The sequence below is a fragment of the Chenopodium quinoa genome, unplaced genomic scaffold, assembly GCF_001683475.1.
Source record: "Chenopodium quinoa cultivar QQ74 unplaced genomic scaffold, ASM168347v1, whole genome shotgun sequence".
In the NCBI taxonomy this organism is placed as follows: domain Eukaryota; kingdom Viridiplantae; phylum Streptophyta; class Magnoliopsida; order Caryophyllales; family Amaranthaceae; genus Chenopodium; species Chenopodium quinoa.
The window spans coordinates 510540-528775 of NW_018742271.1; the positions used below are offsets into that span (position 1 = coordinate 510540).

The following is an 18236-nucleotide window of genomic DNA, read 5'->3' on the forward strand; positions in this document are numbered from 1 at the left end:
TATATAGACACATGACTCTACTTCATGACTTACTTTCTCTATCCGAAATTAACAATCACGATAATAAGGTAATTTGATTTGTTACGACGATCAAATTACTACGGATTACGGAATGAGATATAAAGTAATGGGAAGAGCAATATCCTTTCCTAGTTCTAACATCATATCGCCCCTAACTGAAATTGAAACGTGTATGCGTGTGTGTATATATGAATGAACAACACTTTTTATGTTCTTCATTTCATTTCTTTCGGCGCAAATTCACTTGCTCTTAGCTTAGGGCAAACTCACTGATTCTTTCCTCCATTTTTACTCTCTCTCTCTAACTCTCTTTCTCTCTCCTCTCTTCCATTGATAATCAATCAAGCTTCAGCAATGGTGGAAGCCATGGATATACTCAGAGCGAACCTCTCTCGCGTTCGGATTCCTGAACCTACCAATCGCATCTTCAAGCATGAATGTTGCGTTTCTTTCGATACTCCTGTGAGTTCTTTTTTCTCAGTTTCGGTGATTTTTGCTGGAATTCATTCAATTGGAATTCATGCAAATGTTTAATTGATTTTGTTATCGATTGTTTTTTGACCTAGTGATTGATTTTGATGATTGTTTGCGTATTGAATTTTACTCGGAAAACGTTAGAAATGGCGGAATTGCGGTTTTAGATGATTAAACCTAGGTTTTTGGTGATGTGATGAAGAATGATTGAAATCTTGAATTTGAAATGTGTGCTGAAAATTCATGCAAGAGAATAAAAAATCACTGGAGTTAATCTTTTGCTTGTTTATTTATTATTACGATTACGCTGCATTTCGTTTTTTAGAACTATTCAGGTTGCTATTAGTAGTGTCAGTGATATAATTTCTTGAAATTTGTCATGCTGAATGCGTTTATGGTGGTTTTGTAGAAATCGGAAGGTGGATTGTATGTCGATATGTCTTCATTCCTTGCCTTTGGGAAAGATTTCGTGCAATGGAACTATGAAAAGACTCGGAATCCGGTTTATCTACACATTAAGCAGACAAAGAAGGTGGTTGCAGAAGATAGGCCTTCAAAGAAGCCAACTATTTTGGCTATTGGTATGCTGTTTCAATTCTTACTGTTTGCCTTCTTCATTTTGCCTTTTCATGCTGTTTAATTGCGAAGATATGGTAATTGAACTGCAATACTGCTATGGTAACATTTTATATATATTGTGTTTTGTGATATCATTGCTTTAAGAATTGGAGCAGACTTCAAATTAATAAGCATTATGTACTCCGTAAGTGATTAAAGTGGCAAAATAAAGAAAGGAATAGGGATAAACATGTCTAGAATGCCTATAAGGTGCCATTTTGTTTCTTTTTCATTTTCCTTAAGACAAATAAAACGTGTATAGCTTGTAAATTATAGCAGTGGTTATATAAGAAAGACAAATAAAACGCGTATAGCTTGTAAATTATAGCAGTGGTTATATAAGACATATAATATGTAAATGCAATTTAAAACGTGCATGGCAGTGATCTTGACTCGGGTTTGAACTTCTTTCAGCATTACATGTGTTGCCATGATCCTTTTAACCTCAATTTTGGAAGCTCCTTCAATTTTTCCTTCTTTTAGCCCTCAAACTAAAGTTATTTTAAGGAGAATGAACTTGCTACTTTATTTTTGGAAATTAACTTCAGGGAGTTACAATTTTGTGGAATTATGATGTAACTTTCATGATTTAGAATTCTAATATAACTCTTACATCCCAAATCTATGGAATTCAAGACATATGTATAATTTTCTAAACAGATCATTGATATTGTGAATTTGTGATCTCTGGTCGGAACTTCTGTATCTTGAGTGTATTATCAGAATGACAATTCTTTGATTGGTTCAAAATCTACTGCATTACTGGAATCCCTATTGATATGCTTTTGTTTTGAAAGCTCATGTCATGAATCTCATTATAGTGGGATGATTCTGATATCCTTGGTGTGATTGTAGGTGTAGAAGGGGGTTTTGGTAGTGGTGAACCTGATTATGAAGAATCATATAGCATCGTGATATTGCCAGACTATGCTAGTCTTCCATTCCCCTCAGTGGAGTTGCCAGAAAAGGTACTCTCTGCTCCTTATTTTTCTCCTTTCTTAAGATCCTTGGCTCCATTCCAGCTTGTTGGGAATAGCTGGCACTCTTGGTCTTTGTGTATAGTGGAAATCTGGTTCATAGAGCAATGTAGGTGTGCAATATGAGTGTTCTATTTATGAAGCAAATAGGATAGTAAGCTGTTGAAACAATATGATACATTACATATTGGTAAGTACCCTAAGTAGTTTGTGTCAAACACACTCAATCGATAGAGTTTGCATACGGGTTTGCTGAATGTTTCAAATAATCAGATAGAAAAGTGTCTTGATCTTTGTGTGACATGTGTGTATGTTATAGGTAAGGTTGGCAGTTGATGCAATTTTGTTGGCCGAGGATGCTGAGCGAAAAGAGCAAGTTGCAGCCTGGGTAGCTGAGAAGCAAGTCAGTGCATATGCCTTGGGTTTGCCACAGATTGACAATGGCATTGTTGTTCCTCCATCTGGGTGGAAATGTGCAAAGTGTGATAAAACAGATAATCTCTGGTTAAATCTAACTGATGGAACAATCCTTTGTGGTAGAAAAAATTGGGATGGTACTGGTGGCAACAACCATGCTGTTGAACATTACAATGAGACAAAATACCCTCTTGCTGTGAAGCTTGGCACAATAACTGCTGATCTGGAAGCAGCAGGTAGTGTTACTATTAGTCGTTACTCGTTACTTCGTTAGTGTGTCATACAACAATTTTTTATTTTAAAAAATTTTCATTTAAATATTTTGTTATCTGCTCACATGTTTCAAATTCTGTCGTCCAATTACTTCTTTTTGCCTGTCCTGTTATTTGAGTAGTATCGTTTTCTGTGAATATGCCTTTTGTTTTAATTTTATTACAATTTATGTTGCTTTTATCATTTTTTTTTCATGTGTATGATGCTTTCTAAACTTATTTCTGTCAGAAAATTTGGAATACTGAGTTCTAACCTGAAAGTCTTAGTTTGGACTTTGGATGCTTATAATATTATACTTAGGAATACTGGTGTTGAATCTTCTAAACCATGATCAACCTCACAAAGAGATCCCAAATTTGATTCTTAACCTTGCAAATTGCTGTAATAAGTAATCATCATATTTCATCTTCATCGTTATATGACGCCGTGGAAATTTATATTTCCTTCAGAATTCTTAATCTTCAGGTTTGCCTTTCGTTAATGTCATACACCTGTCTTTAGAAAACATGTAAAGTGGATGAAATTGGTTAATTTTGCTGATAGTAGTTGACAAAGGTACTAGTCATGATGGAATACATTAAACCCAAAACCTTTAAGCTGACATCTTGCTTACTATTCGCTTAATTCAACTCTTAGTGAGCCCCCTTAGTATCCACACTATGTTTAATTTCATTTTTTGTTAAAGCGTTTTGTTAGAAGCTTTTTATTTTTTATTATTAAAAGAAGATGAAAGTTAGTTGGAGTTTTAGCAATGTTAGAAAAGCTCAAGAAGCACCGAAGCAATTTGGAGTTTCTTTCGGCTAAGTGCGTCTCAGTTAGCTTCGTTGAAGTGAGGTGTACCGAATAAACAATAGATAAATTTGTGAAGCTATTTGAATTGAGACTAACTCTCCACTAAATCATTGTGTATTCGTTTGCATTAAACCATGCTCTAGATCTCCCATCTGCGACCTAGTGGGCTTGGTGTTCTTGGAATGTCTGCAGGAAGTTGCTTACTTCTTTCTTTCCTCTTTCACTCTCCTTTCTCTCTTCTTTATTTTCGTTCTATTAGTTAGCTTGTAGCTTATTATGATGGGAACATTTTCCGAAACAGAAGTGAGAAGCTTTAGTTTGTCCTATTGATGATTGCCACTTATTATTATTTGATTACCCACATCCAGTATTGCCATTAGCTTTAGTTGAACAGCTCCATAAAGCTCATTTCCTGCCAAAAGTAATATTTTTTTTTTTTAATTTTTTTTTTTAATAATTTTTTTTATATGAAAGTCCACTCCTTTATTGAGGCCATATATAATTATGGACTATACATTTTGTCATCTCAGATGTTTTCTCTTATGCGGAGGATGAAAGTGTCATTGACCCGCTTCTTTCACAGCATTTGGCACATTTTGGGATTGATTTTTCTTCATTGCAAAAGGTTAGTAGCCTAATTGTCTTTGTTGGTCCTGTACTTTTTGTTTCTTTTTGTGATTTCTTGAACTTTTAGGTGTATTTGTGAAAACTGGAAAGGGACTTAGTGAATTTTGATTTGACTTTCCACCTAGCTACAAAGTAGAAATGATCAAGCTATGGCCTGTACACTTATTCATTGCTTAGAAGTAGGCTAGAGTAATACTTGGGATGTTGCATTGGCTGAGGATAAATAAAAAGGTCATCTAGTAATTAGTATCCTGTTTGTTTCTATGAATTGCAATTCTCTTAGTGACCTTCACATGATTAGTGGGACCCCCTACAAAGTCTTTCATGCTATTCATATTTTGCATGCTAAAAGCAAGAAAGTGTGTTATGGCTGTAGCATTGCTAATTTGTCTATTGTCTTATGCCTAAGATGAGATACCATGGTATAGTAGCTTATGACTGCCTCTTTCACAAATCCTTTACAACCCATACCATGTCATGGGGTTTATATGAAATTATTCTTTTCTTTCTTTGTGGGAGAAGGGTGAATCCTTTCTGACTTGTTCTCTCTCATGCTTTGCTCCCTATAATCTGACATTTTTTTACTTGTAATTTATGTTAGACTGAAATGACCACTGCTGAAAGGGAGCTTGACCAGAATACAAACTTTGATTGGAACCGGATTCAAGAAAGTGCTGAAGCACTTCAGCCAATATTTGGCCCAGGCTACACTGGACTTGTCAATCTTGGCAACAGGTGATTTAATTGAATAAAATGATTTTACTGGGTTACTGCTTGCATTTCTTCTGCTAATGATTCCTTGTGTTTCCACACAGCTGTTATCTGGCAGCAACTATGCAAGTAGCATATACAGCACATGCTTTTATGTCTAGGTTGGTTTCTATAAAGTTTGTTTTCTTCAATTTTTTTTGTTGTGCTAGAAGTTGAGTATAGTTCTCTGAAGAATGTTTTTATTGTGTAATTAACCAATCAGATATTATGCAAATCAAAGCTTGAAAAGTGCTTTTGATGCTGCTCCTGCTGATCCAACGGTGGACCTGAACATGCAGTTGTAAGTGAGCTATTAGTTTCTTATCTTTAGTTCTGCCACTGTAACTAATCTTGCGGGTTAGTTGATATTGATACCTCTCATCTCTCAAAGGTATGGGTAAAAAAGATTGAAAATATAATATGTTATGAATTGAATTTATGTTGGATGTTTTGTGAGTGAGCTAGCAGTCCCTTTTATTGAGGTCTGTCACTGAAACTATGTCTTGCGGATTAGTTGATATTGATACCTCTCATATCTCAAATGAATGGGTAGAATATGTTAGGAGTAGATCTCTGTTTGGGATGTTTGATGGTTGTTTTATTACAAATAGGGATGGCAACGGATCGGATTCGGGTCGGATGCACCCAAGTCCGAATCCGATCCGTTTTGTAAGCGGACCTTGGAGTTGGATCCGACTCCGAATCCGAATCCGAAAACTCTGAATCCGAATCCGATCCGAATCATATTTTCATGGTCCGAATCCGATCCATATATTCGGACCTCCGAGTGGATCCGAATACTATTTTTTTTTTTAATGTTAAGTATACCTATACATTTTTGTATTATCCCTAATAAACTTTATTTCCTAAATCATATTGGATTATTAGTGCGTAAAATTTTAGAAAAAAAATGCATAAAGTCTAAATATAACATAAATAAGAATTAAGTTACATGATAAAAGTTTGTTACAAACTAGCAAATAATTGTCCCAAATTATAAAAATATCATCATTCAACAATAAAAGTAACTTCTAATTAGTCTTTCAACAATACCACCTTAAGTCCTTAATGACTCAAATTAAAATTACAATATTTGTATTCAAAATACAAACATAACTTGACAAGAAGAGCTTTCCCAACTTGAAGTCCAATGATATCCTACACCAAAAAAATAACAAAAAACAAAAATAAAATTAGACATGGAAAATTAAAAGTGAGTGAAAAGCTTGTGTATCATCCAAAAGTAATATGAATTTTAAGCAAAAATATAAACATGTGTATAACAAAATAAAAATGAGTAGTGAAATAAATATAATAAGAAACTTACTATGGGAGCACTTCACTATCATCCACATCTTCATCTTCAAAGACCGATGCAAATTGACAATTGCTACCACTTGTAATACCTAATTATAAGTGCAAATGCATTAAAATAAATAAAATAATGCACAAGGCAATAAATAGTTTTAATATATTACAATAGTTACCTTTAAATTGAGGAAATCTCCAACTTTGAAGGCACATTAAAGCTTCCACGGTGTCTTGGTGTAGTCTACTACGATGGGAACTAACTACTCTACCACCGGCACTAAAAGCACTCTCCGAAGCAACGGTAGAAATGGGCACCGCAAGAATATCCCTAGCAATTCTAGAGAGGGTAGGATACTTACTTGTTTCGGCATTCCACCAAGCTAGAAGATTAAACTTGTTATCATCAACTACTATCCTATCCTATCCTCTAAGTATGCCTCCACCTCACACTTGCGACGTTTTTTTGTTGGTTGTGTTGATACATGTTTTGCCCATAATCCCTCCATATCATCCAAGTCGGTCATGGGTCTCTTACCCTTGTCATTAAGAGTGTAAGAAGGTGCCACCGAAGACGACTCTTTATAATACACATCATATTCATAATCAAGAGCTAAATCAAGTAAGAATCGTTTAACCTTCTCACATTCATTATCACCACTATCACCATGAAGGGCATGAAAATAAAGAGACACACATTCCATTTTCCTTCTTGGATCCAAAACCGATGCCACGGATAATATCATATTAATAACCTCCCAATACTTATCAAACTTGTAGATCATTTTTGAAGCCATCATCTCTATTACTTTATTACCACAACACAACCATTTTCTCAATGCAAGTTTAATTTCACAAACTTTTTCAAAATACAAGTTTGCGGTAGGATAGTTTTTCCCCGAAAAAGCATCACTTGTCCTACTAAATAAGGCCAATTTTTCACAAATTTCACTAGCCATTTTCCACTCATCTTTAGTAGGCAACATAAACTTATCTTTTCCTCTTTTTCCAACTTTTGAAAACAACCTAGTAAAAGCATCTTTATATAAGAGGGCAACTTGTAACATTTCAAAACATGAATTCCACCTAGTCTTACAATCCAAAATCAATTTCTTAGTTATAGGAATTTTCACATAATTACAAGCATCTTCAAACTTTTCATATCTCTTTGGTGTGGAAGTACAAAAGGCAACAACACCACGAACTCTCTCAATTGCATCACCAATAATACTCAATCCATCATTAACAACTAGATTTAAAATATGTGCACAACATCTCATATGCAAATAGGTACCACCCAAAATAAGCTTACTAGGAGCAAGTTTTTCACGCAACACATCCATAACCGCATCATTGGTTGTACAATTATCAACGGTAATTGTTGAAACTTTTTCATCCAAATTAAAGCTCTTCAAACATACAACTAATGCCTTACTAATTGTATCTTTGTTGTGTGGACATGGAACATACATGAACTTACCAATAATTAATAATTATATGTAATTAGCAATCTAAACCATTATGTAACTAACTTCTCATATGAATACAAATATCATAAAATAAAATTACATAACAATAATCAATTATGTGATAAAGTAGTATAATTACCTTATGAGACGATTTTGCAAGATCCAATCATCATCAATAAAATGTGCCGTCAAGTCCACATATCCGTAGTGATGGCGACTTTACTTTCATTTGCTCCCAACAACTTCATCAATCGAGATTTCTCTTCCTTGTAATCCTTTAGAATGTCGGATTTCACGGTATTCCTTGAAATGATATGAAATTCGGGGTTCAAACTATGTGAATACCTTCTAAAACCCTCATGCTCAACAACGGAAAGTGGATACTCATGCATAAGAATCATGTTCACCAACTCATTTCTTGAAACTTGTTGGTTGAATTTGAATTTTCCAATTGTCATAGTAGGACTTCCACTCCTACTTGCACTAGCTAGTAACAAATGTTGTCTCACATCTATTGTCTTCTTGACTTTCATACATCTTTTTGTATGTTCTCTCAAGTGTGTAGTGCCACTTGAGCTCTTACCCACAAAATTTCCTTTACAACCTTTACAAAAGGCCCTCCATACTCCATTAACCAATTTCCTATCATAAAATTTCCACACGGCCGAAGTCAACTTTCTTCCATTACTACCCGTTATCACACCTTCATCTTCATTTTCATCATCATTTTCATTTTCATCATCATTGTCATTCACATGTGATGTATTTGAATCATTGATTTGCTTCTTAGTAGTCTTAGTATGAGTTGGTTGGCCATTAACCTCTTCACAATCATCCGGACTAGAAGATGCCTCATCGGTTTCCATATCTATACAATTGTAATATTAAAAATTAATCATTATTTCATAAAATAACACTAACCAAAATTTATGCATAAATATAATATATGAAAGAGTATGACAGTATGTAGATACTACCTTTTGTTAGTTTTGTAGGAGGAGCCATTTATGTTGAAGATTCAATATGGTTTAAGCCTAAACATCAATAATAATTAATCATAGTCAAAATAAACAAATTTGTGCAAATATAAGTCAATGTGAAAAATCAACCATACTTACAACATGAGAAAAAAAATCAGAATTTATCATATGAAAACATAAAAATTAGAGAATAATAAAATAACTCAAAAATTAAAAACAAAATAATAATAAACAAAACAAAACAAAAACTGAAGCAACTAGCTAACAAGTCTAACATACCATTACGACAAATTAAACTAAAAAAAAACAGAAAAATCAAATAAAATTTGTGGACCATTTCTGAGATAAGTCACCCAACCCATTTATTTATTCTTTGAGTAATTATCATATCGAATCGCACATTGAATCGCAAACTTGTTGTTTCTTTCATTCTTTGAGTAGTTATCATATCAATTTCACAATCTAGGGTTCATCTATGATCATATTTAATTTAACTAGCAAAAAAAAAAAAAAAAACGAAAATAGCATGAAGGAAATCAGATATAGTACCTTCGAATTGTCGGAAGGTGGTCGGACACCAGAGCTGGTCGGAAATCAGAGATAAACTTTCAAAACGTCGATAGAATTGTCGCCTAGCTGGTGGAGTGGTGGGCGGCGTTGGTTTGCGTGAATAAGGTGGTTTTTTCCCCTTTGAATATGAAGAAGATGCAAGATGGTGGCTGTGCAAATGTGCAATAGAACGAAGGTGAAGAGTTAGGGTTTTTGTTCAATGTCCTTTTAGTTTTTACTAGTTTTATTTTTTTATTTATTTTTTTATTTTTAAGTAATTGAATTAAGAAAGTTGGGCCATAAAGTAGTCAAGGTGGGCTAAATTATTAAAACTGAATTGATAAATTGATTTAATATATGTTGCAAATATCCTGATTCCCAAATTTGGCATGTATTCGGATTGAACTCGAACTCGGACTCGGATTCGGGTCGGACTCGGATTCGGACTCGGACTCGGGTCGGACTCGGTCGGACTCTGCATAGGGTCCAAGTCCGATCCGCCTCCTATTCGGATTCGGACCTATTTTATCGGATTCGGATTCGGACTCAAATTAAACGGATTCAGATCGGATTTTTTCCTTCGGATCGGATCGGATTCGAATCGAACTCGGATTGAATTGCCATCCCTAATTACTAAATGGTTGATTATAATGGCATACACTGTGTGTGTGGGGCTATGCTGCCTGACAGGATTTCAGTTTTCTATCTCACCGAAGCTCCTCTGTAGTGAACCACTTAGCGGTTAATGTAGTGAATGAACTTAAGATGCGTTTTTTATGCACTCATGTCAGAGTTTATTGCTGTTGAACTATTCATTACTGAATTCATTTTCATGCTTTTGTTTATGTTTTTTTTGGACCTGTAATAGTCAGACTGGGCTTAAATACTATTTCTTTGATTGACTTTTGGAGTAGCTCAAGCTTAGTGATATCATGATAGTGTAAATTCCTATTAGTACTTGCAGTCTTCTCCTTATCCTCGATCATCTTTTGTATTTAATCATTAAGATTGGTCTTACCCCATTTTCTGTTACATTTACTTGTTTGATTATTGTATTGCGAAAAGTTTTTATGATTTTGCCTCTAGAAAGAAGAAGAGTTCTACTTTTGTGATAATCCTTTTTCTATGGAGTAATTCCTTGGAGCAACAGTGAACTGAATAAATCAGCACTTTTGAGTATATCATGTCAATGGTGAGGTCAAGGAGAGTAGGAAGGCTAATATGTACATGGCCTTATTCCTTATGGATTCTTGAAGTTACTTTTAAAACATATAAAATTTCCTTCCCTTTTCTTTTAAAGTAATTATCTTTATAAGTTGTAAGATTCTCATGTTAGATTTTGCCTTGTGACTTGTGATTGACATCTGTTGTGTGGCAGGGCCAAACTAGGTCACGGATTGCTATCTGGGAGATACTCAATTCCATCATCAGAGGTGTGTTTCTGGAGTTAAATCTACAAACAATTAGTTCCTTATCTTCCATAGCCCTTTGAGCATGCTCTGCTATGTCGAGTTTAGTTCTTATTTTTATTTTAAATTTTATTAGATATATCGATATCTTTACCATGAATTATTTGCAGATAACTTTAGTATCTGTCTGTTGTTTTAAATTTTATTAGATATATCGACATCTTTACCATGAATTACTTGCAGATAATTTTGAATTTTATTAGATAACTTTATTTTAAATCTGGCCTAAAAAGACAAAAGGAAAGCTCCTTGATTTTATTGTTAGTATAATGATGCTGTCTCCACTTGGATGTTAAGTACATTAATTGCTGCGAGTAATTCTGTGGAGGTGTTATTTGTGATGAGTTTTGTACACTGGGTCTCCCTATACCTGGGGGAGTGGGTTATAACTCGAGTTTGAGGTCGGGGAAAGGAAAGTGGGTTTTTAAAGCTCCCTTTAATCCCTTCATCATTGTGTGATATTTAAAGTATTACTTTTCTTGATGATCAGTTGACATGTGGTTTCTTATATAAATACCCTATCGTCATATTGTTGGGGGTCAGTCATTGCGATAGCTATTCCCTTTGTTGAAGATCAATAATGACATTGTCCAATCCCTACGTATATAAGAATTCACCGTGCACTTTAAAACAGATCTACAGAATCAATATAAATCAGGCTAGATTGTAGGAAGAAAGTTATGCTAAGATCATTTTCATTTCATTGAGAGCCATAATGTTGGCTTCGTAATTTAGCATTTATTATAATTTTGTACCTTTTATGTTTTAAAATATTAATGTTTTATGTCCATGCCCATATTATTTATTTGCAGTTTTGCACACATTTTTCTGGATGTATCTTGTGAGTTGTGACAAACAAACCATGAGGAGAAGCTAGTCACTAAATTTAAACTGTGATAAGAATTTAGAGTAAATTTAAAGCACCTTTTGGTAGACATTTATGGTTCTAGCTTCGAATAAAAATAATTTCATTTCCCTAATTTACTTTAGTTCTGACAAAATGTAATATGTGCAACATAGGTCATAACATGATAAGATTCTCGTTTTAATATGGTGGGAGGGAAAGAGAAAGAGGGTGGGGGGGGGGGGAAGGGGAGTGTGGTTAGAATTAAAAACAAGATATTGCGTGTTTAGCTCTCTCCTCTCTGAACACTTCTCCAAAGCAGAAGAAAATTCCTTTTTCTTGAACTCTAGTTTGGTGAGGGGATGAACATAGAGAACCTAATTTTTAACATTGGGTGGGCCTCAAACATTCGGTGCTTCATTCTGAGCATTGCTGTTACCCGAAGAAAGGTAACTATATGTTACATAGCTGCACCTCTTGGTGCTAGAGGCTTTATTGGAGCTTTCATCTAGGCACTCAAATGTTTAGGGTTGCCCATTTGGTATATTGGTGATAGTTTTTTTCCCCTTAATCTCCATCTTGAGTTAAGGAAAATACAGTTACAAACTGGGACTATCTTGAGTTAAGGAAACACAGTTGCAAGCTGGGACTGTTTCATGTAGTGTATGTTTTGATGGCTTCATTTGAATAATGCTACTGCTGAGAACTTTTTTACCTTTCCTCCTCTTCACCTCTCATTTAAGAAACAAAAGAATAATTTTGGCCTTGTTTGTATTTGAATCTTCAGAAACAGGAAGGCATTCCTCCTCGGATGTTCAAGACAGTTATTGCTGCCAGTCATCCAGAATTTTCTACCACGAGACAGCAGGTTTGTCCAAACACTAACTGTACACATAAAACTATTGCTTTTTGGTTGACATTTTTTGTTAATGTTCTGCTGCCTCCTTGAATGTCATGTAGCTGCATAGAACTGCATTTCGTTAAGAATTTCCGCTTGAAAATATTGGGTACATCAAATTTGTGCTCTGTGCAGACTTATCAATATTAAGTCTGATTGAAAATGTTGGGTATGAGCATATTTGGACCTGACTTGAAAGAGTCAGCCTATGGCACCTCCCAAGTCTGCATGCTTTAAGTGGTTTAGTTACTAAATTACTCTATTCAAGATACCTGTTGAGCGACCTAAATATTTAATGATAATATCGGTTAGCACGATTGGTATCTTCTGTTTCAATTTTTTGGCCTAGCTTTTGGATGGTTCATTGTTCTGTAAATTCTTTGTTTACTACGCACTTGAGATAGTTTTCTTTGCATGACACGTTATTTGGTAAGATACTTGAAAATGTTAATGACTTGAATGTTTGACTTAACTAGGACGCATTAGAGTTTTTCCTGCATCTTCTAGAACAAGTTGAGCGGGTTAATGCAGGGAATCCAAAATTGGATCCCTCGAGAAACTTTAAATTCGGTATTGAAGATAGAATTCAGTGCCCATCTGGAAAAGTTACCTATAATAGGCGATCTGACTACATTCTTTCTCTCAATATCCCATTGCACGAAGCTACAAATAAAGGTATGTGTTGCGGTTATAATGAGTGCTCTATGGAAGACCTTGATCGACTCTTTTTAATCTAGGCGGAGAATTTTGTTCAATTTTTTTCCTTGACCTTAACATTTGTGTTTTGGATTCTAGATCAATTAGAAGCGTTCCAGAAATTAAAATCTCAAGCAGAATCTGAAGGAAAAGAAATGTGAGTTGTCTTGGTTTTCATGCATTTCCTGCTCTGCTGAAAATATTTTACTCAAGTTGTATAATACCACAGGGCTGCCGGTGAAGTAGTTCGTCCAAGGGTGCCATTAGAAGCTTGCCTAGCTAGTTACTCAGCTCCTGAGGAGGTGATGGACTTTTTCAGCACTGCATTGAAGGCTAAGACTACGGCAACGAAGTAAGTATATCCATGTGGTACTCAATAACCATTATTAAGACAGACAAATGTCTGTCATCTAAGCATGCTATTCTTGTTTCTGTTAGTTATTAGCAGTAGGGTAGTCTGAAGATTTGTGATTTTCAGCCTAGCGTCATTACCTCAAGTACTTATATTGTATAGTTTCTAGCCTCAGTTTTTTTTTTTTTTTAAAAAAGGCTCCCTAAGACACGCAAAGGTCTTTTTTTTTTAAAAAAAAAACAATGCACATCTTTCTCTTTTTATTTTACATCTTTCTTAATGTTAAATAATTTTTTTGTTCAATAAATACTTTCATAAAACTAGTTAAAATATTCTGAAAAGAGGGGGAGGGGGGGGGATAAAACTAGTTAAAATATTCTGAAAAGAAGGAGGGGGGGGGGGAAGGGGGGGTCATGTGACTTGGTTTAATAAAAAAAACTGAAAAAGAAAAGAAACAAGGTAAATTTCAAAATATACATTTGTATCATTAACTGTATAGATTGAAGAGAGAAAGCATACTCCGTAACCTGCAGACCAGGAATTGGATGAAGAAGAAGAGCAAAAAAATGATATTGACAAATGATGAGATGTTTTAAAATAATCAATAAATACTTTCTCCATTTCACAATAGTCGTGTCGTTTTGACCATATGCATTTGCCAATGCTTTACTTTGCCTTTAAATATCTTTAATTATTTCTATTAAAATCTTAGAAATATATATTATAATATATATTAACTACCCAACAACAATTAAGATAATGATACTATTGTGAAGAGTCTATATGATGAAACTATTGTGAAGCAGCAAAAGAAGTAAATCTCTGCATCATTAACTGTTTTGTGTCTTTTATGATGATTTGGGTTACAGAATGCAGAAATATCATGTTCATTACTAATATCTAAGAAGTATATTGTATCTTGGCCCACACCTTCGCTCGCTTGGCGCCAAGGCGCACCAAAGCCAAATGTGTAGTATAATTTAGTATTTATTTCTCCTTTTATCCCACAAATATGTTCCTAGTTGCTTTGGCATTAAGAAAGTGAGAATAAGAACAGTTAAAGTTAAATACAAATTTAAAAGTGGATAGAGTGAAGATATTGGGTATGAGAGAAATAGTAAGAGAGATTCATAGTAGGAGCATTTGGATAGACATATTTTTTTAAGGCATTTTTTTTTTTTAATTTTTTAGTTATTTTTTTATTTTAAATTTTTCGTTTTTTTTTAGGCAAGGATAGACTTAGAATACCATAAAAGGAACTTGCAAAATGTTTCGGGCATTCTTATAAGGAAACCATGAAAATTTTTGTGGGCCAGATGGAATATTTTGTAGGTCTCTTTTGTCAATGTTCTACTTTGTATATGATAGCTTCATGTGGTCAAGCTTGGTGATATATTCTTGGTTGGTTTCCATGATTTAACATTTATTCTTGTCATTTGCAGAGTTGTGTTAAATTGTTAACGCATGTATTGATTAATGCTTACATATACTTTTAGTGTCCTTGATTCATCATTTTTCACCATGGTAAAGCCTTGGTTTAATTATTGATAACTGAGTATGAATATTACCCTGTCATGAGATGTTCAATATCATCTGGCCAAAATTTGGTTCCTTGTATCTGAACCATCCAATGGCTCAGCAACATAAGAAATAGGACGTACTACGATGTAGCTCCCTTTTTTTGGAAGATATATTTGGGCCCAAGGCTCTTTATGGTTAAATTAAAGGAAACATTGTTGTTTGTTGCATCCTTTTCATGTGCTGTAACATGTAATTATACTATAATCTGTCAAATATTTTCCATGCAGAACTACTGGTCTAACATCCTTTCCTGATTATCTGGTCTTGCACATGAGAAAATTTGTTATGGAAGATGGATGGGTGCCGAAAAAGCTTGGTATACATTTTTGTGTTTGTGAATATCCTGATAATTTTTAATGAGTGGTTGATTTTTGTGACTAACAAATTTTCTCTGTTTTGCATCATAGATGTCTACATTGATGTACCTGATATTATAGACATAAGTCACATGCGGAGCAATGGCCTTCGGCCTGGAGAAGAGCTTTTACCTGAAAGTGGTGGGGATATTCTTGTTCTTTCCTGTGCACATGTGCATGCTCTTTTTAATCACTGGGGATGCCCAATGATTTTCTAATTTATATTTTGTTTGATATCAATCTGCAGCAGGTGATGCTGAAGCAGAATCTACTAGACTTGTAGCCGATGAGCTAATTGTTTCTCAGCTTCTCTCCATGGGCTTTGGCCGATTACCTTGTGAGAAAGCTTCCATATTTACTAACAATGCTGGAGTTGAAGAGGCAATGAACTGGCTGCTTACTCACATGGATGATTCTGGTAAGTGTTATTATATACTTTGTATATTTGTATATGATATGGCATATGCTTGACCTATATCATTGAAGTATATCAACTATTAGTCTGCAATTTCTGACAGCTATAAGTAGTATTTCTGACTTTAATTCTTTTACTCTCTTGTCAGATATCAATGATCCTATATCACATACATCTCAAAATGCTGCTGTTTATGTTGATCCATCAAGTGTTGAAGTATTGATTTCATTTGGTTTCCAAGAAGAACTTGCTCGGAAGGCTCTTACGGCTATGGTATGTCGGTGTTGCATGTGGCTTTGTGCATCTCTGTTCTGTGCTGCTAAAACTATTGTGACCTTAAACTTGCTTTATTTGATAATTGTTCAGGGTGGAGATATTGAAAAAGCAACTGACTGGATATTTAACAATCCTGATGCTTCATCTACCTCAGACATGGATACATCGAGCAGTGGTGCTGCAGCTGCTGATGCCGAGCTACCAGATGGGTCAGGAAGTAAGTTATCTTTACTCATCCTCTTGTATCCACGTAATTGTCAGCATGAATTTTCCTGCCTGCCTGGTTATTTTTACTGAATCCTAATATCTTGAATATTATCTCGTCTAAAAAAAAGGTATATTAACCTGTTTATTTTTCTTCATATCTTTTTTTCAAGCGAGCACAGTGATTAAGAAATTGAAAAAAACCTGTTAAGGCTGGGAACCCACATGCTCCTGATCAAAATATATACTGTCTGTCATGCAGAGTGAAATATCTGAAGCAATTTTCTATCTGATAAGTTAATCAAAATCTTCCCTGTGCAACCAGTAGTAGTCGGTTGTACCTTGCAACAGGGGTAAGGTACAACCGAGCTTCCAAATAAGCTATAAAAATTAGCCTTGGTTGTTCCTTGAACCAGTAAATTGCCTATATAAAAATTAGCTATAAAAATTAGACTGCTAATATGAATATTCCCAATAGTTAGACTTCAATGCTTATACATTCAATTACAAGAGAGCTTACTGATTGAAATACAGGATACCGGCTTCTTGGATTTGTGAGTCACATGGGAACTTCAACTCATTGTGGTCATTATGTTGCTCACATCTACAAAGATGGTAAATGGGTACTGTACAATGACGAGAAAGTTGGAGCTTCTGTCAATCCTCCAAAGGATATGGGATACTTGTACTTCTTTGAGAGACTGGCTGATTGATGATGTTTGCAAGTCCATATTCAACAGATCATCTGGTCTTTGATAGATCTAGCTGTTAGCTTCGTGATTGCTGAAGGACTATCATCTTCCAAATTTAATTGGCTCCGTGATACAGTCTGCTTGAAATCTCATTCATTTCCGAGTTTGTGTCAACGTTCTAGGAATGCAAATTTCTATTACACATCGCGGGCAGAAAAAAAAAAGGTTATGCTGACAAATTTTGCTATATTCTCTGCTTATATGAGACAGGAAGTAGCTTCCTTGGGAAGGATAGTTGACAAACTGCTACCTTAGATTTTAGCGAACATTTATAGTGAAATTGTATTCAGAGTGTCAATTGTAGTGAATTTTTGAGTTTATAGCAAACCTTGCAATTGGACTTGTTATCAATTGCGACATAACACACAAGTAAAAGGCTGAAAGCTAGCTCAAGGCTGATTCTTTGTTTAGATTGAATTGCTATGTTTGGTTTACAAATTTGAATCGGTTATGTTAAACGATTTTGCTGTGGCATCTCAAGAACAATTTGTTTGGCAGGAACTTTACGTTGTAAATACTCCCTAACTTGTTCTATTCAAGATCACTCTATATAATTTTGGATGCGAAAGAGATGCAAGGGAATGTATGTTTCATTGTCTTACTCAACAAGATGGCGTAATTTACATTGAAACAATAAATAACCCTACAGATATATTCGCTAATATTGGTCCTAAATCCTAATTGTCTAAGTTGTTTGTTTATTGCCCATGAAAAAAGGTTTCAATCAACATGTAGAGTTTCTTAAGTTTCCCAATTAACTACTTATAGTCTTTAACCATTGATATATTTAATTATTTCTTAGTAAAAAATTCTAAATTGTTTACAAAACAAATTTAGATACATACAAATAAATACAATTCGATAAGAATTTTTTGTACTCAGCGTACAATTCTTGGGAGAGTACAAATATAGAAGTGTTTGTGGAACTTCTCAGGTAGGAACTGCCTCTTGTAAAAAGTGACTGATTACCAATACATTAGTCATTCCATAAATTTCATTTCTCTAAAATTACTTCCACATTATTGCAACATATCAAGGAGGGTGCAAAACATTTTAGGGCTCGCGAGAGAGACGAAGCCTTAAACACATGCAATGAGCCAATGAGGAGAGAAAAATTACATGTAAATAAATAGATGTT

General features: G+C 34.6%; 1 protein-coding gene across 2 annotated transcripts; it reads left to right on the forward strand.

The window, feature by feature from the left end:
* The first annotated feature begins 196 nt into the window (after nucleotides 1-196).
* LOC110684501 (ubiquitin carboxyl-terminal hydrolase 14-like) lies at nucleotides 197-17666 on the forward strand. 2 transcript variants are annotated; one of them, XM_021860966.1, is made up of 19 exons: nucleotides 197-483; nucleotides 905-1076; nucleotides 1969-2081; nucleotides 2410-2743; nucleotides 4103-4197; nucleotides 4801-4934; nucleotides 5015-5071; nucleotides 5173-5250; nucleotides 10634-10688; nucleotides 12356-12436; nucleotides 12943-13141; nucleotides 13262-13319; nucleotides 13392-13514; nucleotides 15323-15411; nucleotides 15503-15592; nucleotides 15702-15869; nucleotides 16015-16139; nucleotides 16233-16359; nucleotides 16881-17666. In XM_021860966.1, the coding sequence occupies exons 1-19, from the start codon at nucleotides 376-378 to the stop codon at nucleotides 17057-17059; spliced, it is 2385 nt and encodes a 794-aa protein (XP_021716658.1). In that variant the 5' UTR covers nucleotides 197-375; the 3' UTR covers nucleotides 17060-17666. The 2 variants fall into 2 exon arrangements, with proteins under 2 accessions (XP_021716658.1, XP_021716651.1); XM_021860959.1 differs by having other exon boundaries at nucleotides 198-483; nucleotides 15699-15869.
* Nucleotides 17667-18236: the final 570 nt, after the last annotated feature.

What these genes read in the sequence shown, in the direction of transcription:
- LOC110684501 (XM_021860959.1), top strand. Translation starts at nt 376, where the DNA reads ATGGTGGAAGCCATGGATATACTCAGAGCGAACCTCTCTCGCGTTCGG. An exon ending in CAGTGGAGTTGCCAGAAAAG is followed by an intron (nt 2,082 to 2,409) that starts GTACTCTCTGCT and finishes TGTATGTTATAG; the next exon opens with GTAAGGTTGGCAGTTGATGC. An exon ending in TGCTGATCTGGAAGCAGCAG is followed by an intron (nt 2,744 to 4,102) that starts GTAGTGTTACTA and finishes TTGTCATCTCAG; the next exon opens with ATGTTTTCTCTTATGCGGAG.